Source organism: Sorex fumeus, unplaced genomic scaffold, assembly GCF_029834395.1.
Source record: "Sorex fumeus unplaced genomic scaffold, SorFum_2.1 ptg000094l, whole genome shotgun sequence".
Taxonomy (NCBI): domain Eukaryota; kingdom Metazoa; phylum Chordata; class Mammalia; order Eulipotyphla; family Soricidae; genus Sorex; species Sorex fumeus.
In genome coordinates this window covers 22607871-22610882 of record NW_026606151.1, presented here as the reverse complement: position 1 = coordinate 22610882, position 3012 = coordinate 22607871, and the positions used below count along the sequence as shown (strand labels likewise).

At 35.7% G+C, this 3012-nt stretch overlaps 1 protein-coding gene across 1 annotated transcript; it reads right to left on the bottom strand.

The window, feature by feature from the left end:
- Positions 1 to 1201: 1201 nt before the first annotated feature.
- On the bottom strand, positions 1202 to 2134 carry LOC130040196 (olfactory receptor 14J1-like). Its single transcript, XM_056132205.1, has one exon. The coding sequence runs from the start codon at positions 2132 to 2134 to the stop codon at positions 1202 to 1204; it is 933 nt and encodes a 310-aa protein (XP_055988180.1).
- Between the last annotated feature and the right edge of the window lie 878 nt (positions 2135 to 3012).

Below are 3012 nucleotides of genomic sequence, written 5' to 3'. Positions count from 1 at the left end.
AGTAAATCGAAGAATAACGGGGATCAAGTGATCAAGTGATTAGGGGAGAAGTGCTTCTTGTTTTTTCTTATATATTGGTGGTTGATGGTGTCCTTAGAGCATGGATAGGATAGATATTTTGAAAACTATATGGAAGGTAAATATTACATATTTCCTTTATATCATTTGTGATAATTTCTTTTCCATGATTTTATCACTTTCATTCATTCTCTTCAAAACATTTTCTTCTAATTTGAAAACTAACTTTCAGAATAATCATTCTCTTTCCTAATTTTATACGCTGATAAATACATGTATGAAGTCTCCCATTTTTAATTACCTTTTTCTTCTTTCTGAGTGATCTCTTCCATTTTTAGCAAATGAATCTTTAAATGAAAATTTTTATTTATATATGTATTGTTCTTCTTTCGTTCATTTTTCTAATTTAAAGCTAGTATCTCTGAGAATCTCACTGATTAGTACTTAAAACATCCCTTCCTCATGAGTAGCAAAGTGATCCACTACATCTGAAATTGGAAAGGGATATCATGAGACATTATGAGGGTGGCATTATCGAATGTGAATGGAAGCCCAAAAAAGTTGAAAAACATTAATAGAACTAAAAGAACCAATTAATGCTGATTGTCAGGGGTTTTTATCAGTTTGTAAACATCATATAATATCTGAGAGTAGAGGAGAACTTACTGGAAATAAAACAAATCTCATATGCACATGTTTATGTAACCTTGACATACAAATCAAGAGTCATTAATCTGACTGGTTTTAAATTAACAAAATTTCATTTATATTACTCAAAAATTTAATGAAAAAATCTTAATGTGTTGCATGTACAAGTTTAATTTAGGTATTTTTGATATTTTATTACCCAACAATATATAAACACAATATTCACCTTCAAATGTCCACTAGAATCAGTGTGGGGTATTTTTTAATTTTTTTGCTTTTTGGGTCATACCCAGCGATGCATAGGAGTTACTACTGGCTCATGCACTCAGGAATTACTGCTGGCGATGCTCGGGGGACCATATTGGTTGCTGGGAATCGAACCCAGGATGGCTGCTTGCAAGGCAAATGCCCTACCCACTTTGCTATTGCTCCAGCCACTATATTCACTTTTAATTTCTGAAATTTCCTGATACCTTATGTCAAGATTTCCCAATAGAACTGAAATTCTCTCCAAACAAAGAACACATAAATGTCATCAACACAGAGAAGCTTTATTTATCTTAAAAATCTTTCTTACCGCTGACTTAACCGCTTTATTTCTCAGGCTGTAGATCATTGGATTGAATGTTGGTGGAACTATTGTATACATAATTGTGAGTAAAATGTCTGACACCGTTGGAGAGTCTGAATGAGATTTAAGGTACTCAAATGCAGCTGTAGAAAGAAATAATAATACAACAGCGAGGTGGGGGAGGCAAGTGGAAAAGGCCTTAGCTCTGCCCTCTGCAGATGGCATCCGCAGTACAGAAGAAAATATGTGCGTGTAGGAGAATCCAATAAAGGTAAAACAAAGAAATGCCACCAAAGCCAGGAAAACAGAGACACTGAGCTCAGAGATATAGTCATTAGAGCAGGACAGTTTCATAATCTGGGGGATATCACAGAAGAACTGGTGAATGATGCGGGGGCCACAGAAGTGGATGGAGAAAGTAGCTGCCGTGTGCATGGCTCCAGAGATGACCCCACTGACCCAGACGCCAGCGACTCCATGGACACAGGTTCTGACGTCCATGATGATTTCATAGTGCAGGGGCAGGCAGATGGCCACGTAGCGGTCATAGGACATCAGGGTGAGCATGACCATCTCTGCACCTGAACAGAGGATGAAGAAAAAGCACTGAAAAACGCATTCCCAGAAGGAAATGTTTCCTCTATGCAAGAAAGAGTTAGTAATGAATCTCGGGACAGTCACGGAAATGTAGCAGAGATCCAGCAAGGAGAGATGCTTCAGGAAGAAATACATGGGGGACTGGAGACTGTCATCCAGGGAAGTTGTGGTGATGATGAGCATGTTGCCAGTTAAAGCCAACAAGTACAGAATGAGGAACAAAGAAGCATAGACGATTTCTAGCTCGGGCTTGGTAGAAAATCCTATGAGGAGAAACCCACTTGTCGTGAAATTAGTCATAGTCTTCATTAACTTTATATGATTTTGGTTGGAAATCACAGGTCACCTCTCTAGAGTTGCAAAACAATGGTAAAGTAAACAAACCAATAAATTAATATCTAAATATAAGTCTATCTCTTCATAAATACAAAAATGATAAGTTTGAGATAATGCCTACAAGTACTGATGTAAAAGTAACAATTATATTACCATAATCATCAGTTGGGCTGGAGTGTTAGCTCAGTGGGTAAGGCATTTGCCTTGCATGCGGCTGACATGGCCGACCAGGATTTGATTCCTCTTCCTGTCTCAGAGAACCCGGCAAGCTACTGAGAGTGTCTTGCCCACATGGCAAAGCCTGACAAGCTTCCTGTGACGTATTCAAAATGCCAAACACAGTTAACAACAAGTCTCACAATTTGTTGTGAGAGAGTACTGGTGCCCGCTCAAGCAAATTGATGAACAACGGGAGGACAGTATTACAGTGCTAATCATCAATTAACCCAAATCCTATCAATTAATAAATTTATATAATTCTTATTTCAAAGTGTCTAAAGAAAAGCTTTGAAATCTTTCTTGAAAAATAAAATTACCTGTCCAATTACTACTGATTACATAAACAGTATCATTTATAATCATTTTTTATTAAAATAAGAATAATAGAACTACAAAACTTTTAAGTAATTTTGTATGTAACATATTAAACCTTTTGTACATTATATACTTATACCATTCGACAAACATTATTTTATCAGGAAAGTTATCTAAAATATATATTATCATGGTCAATTTGTGCCTATATTTTGAAAAAGATCAGAATATTTAACAGAAGATAATTAGTCTATAAATTAAAATAAGTTCATTTACATGTAAATAACACTTTGATATAATTAGTAAGT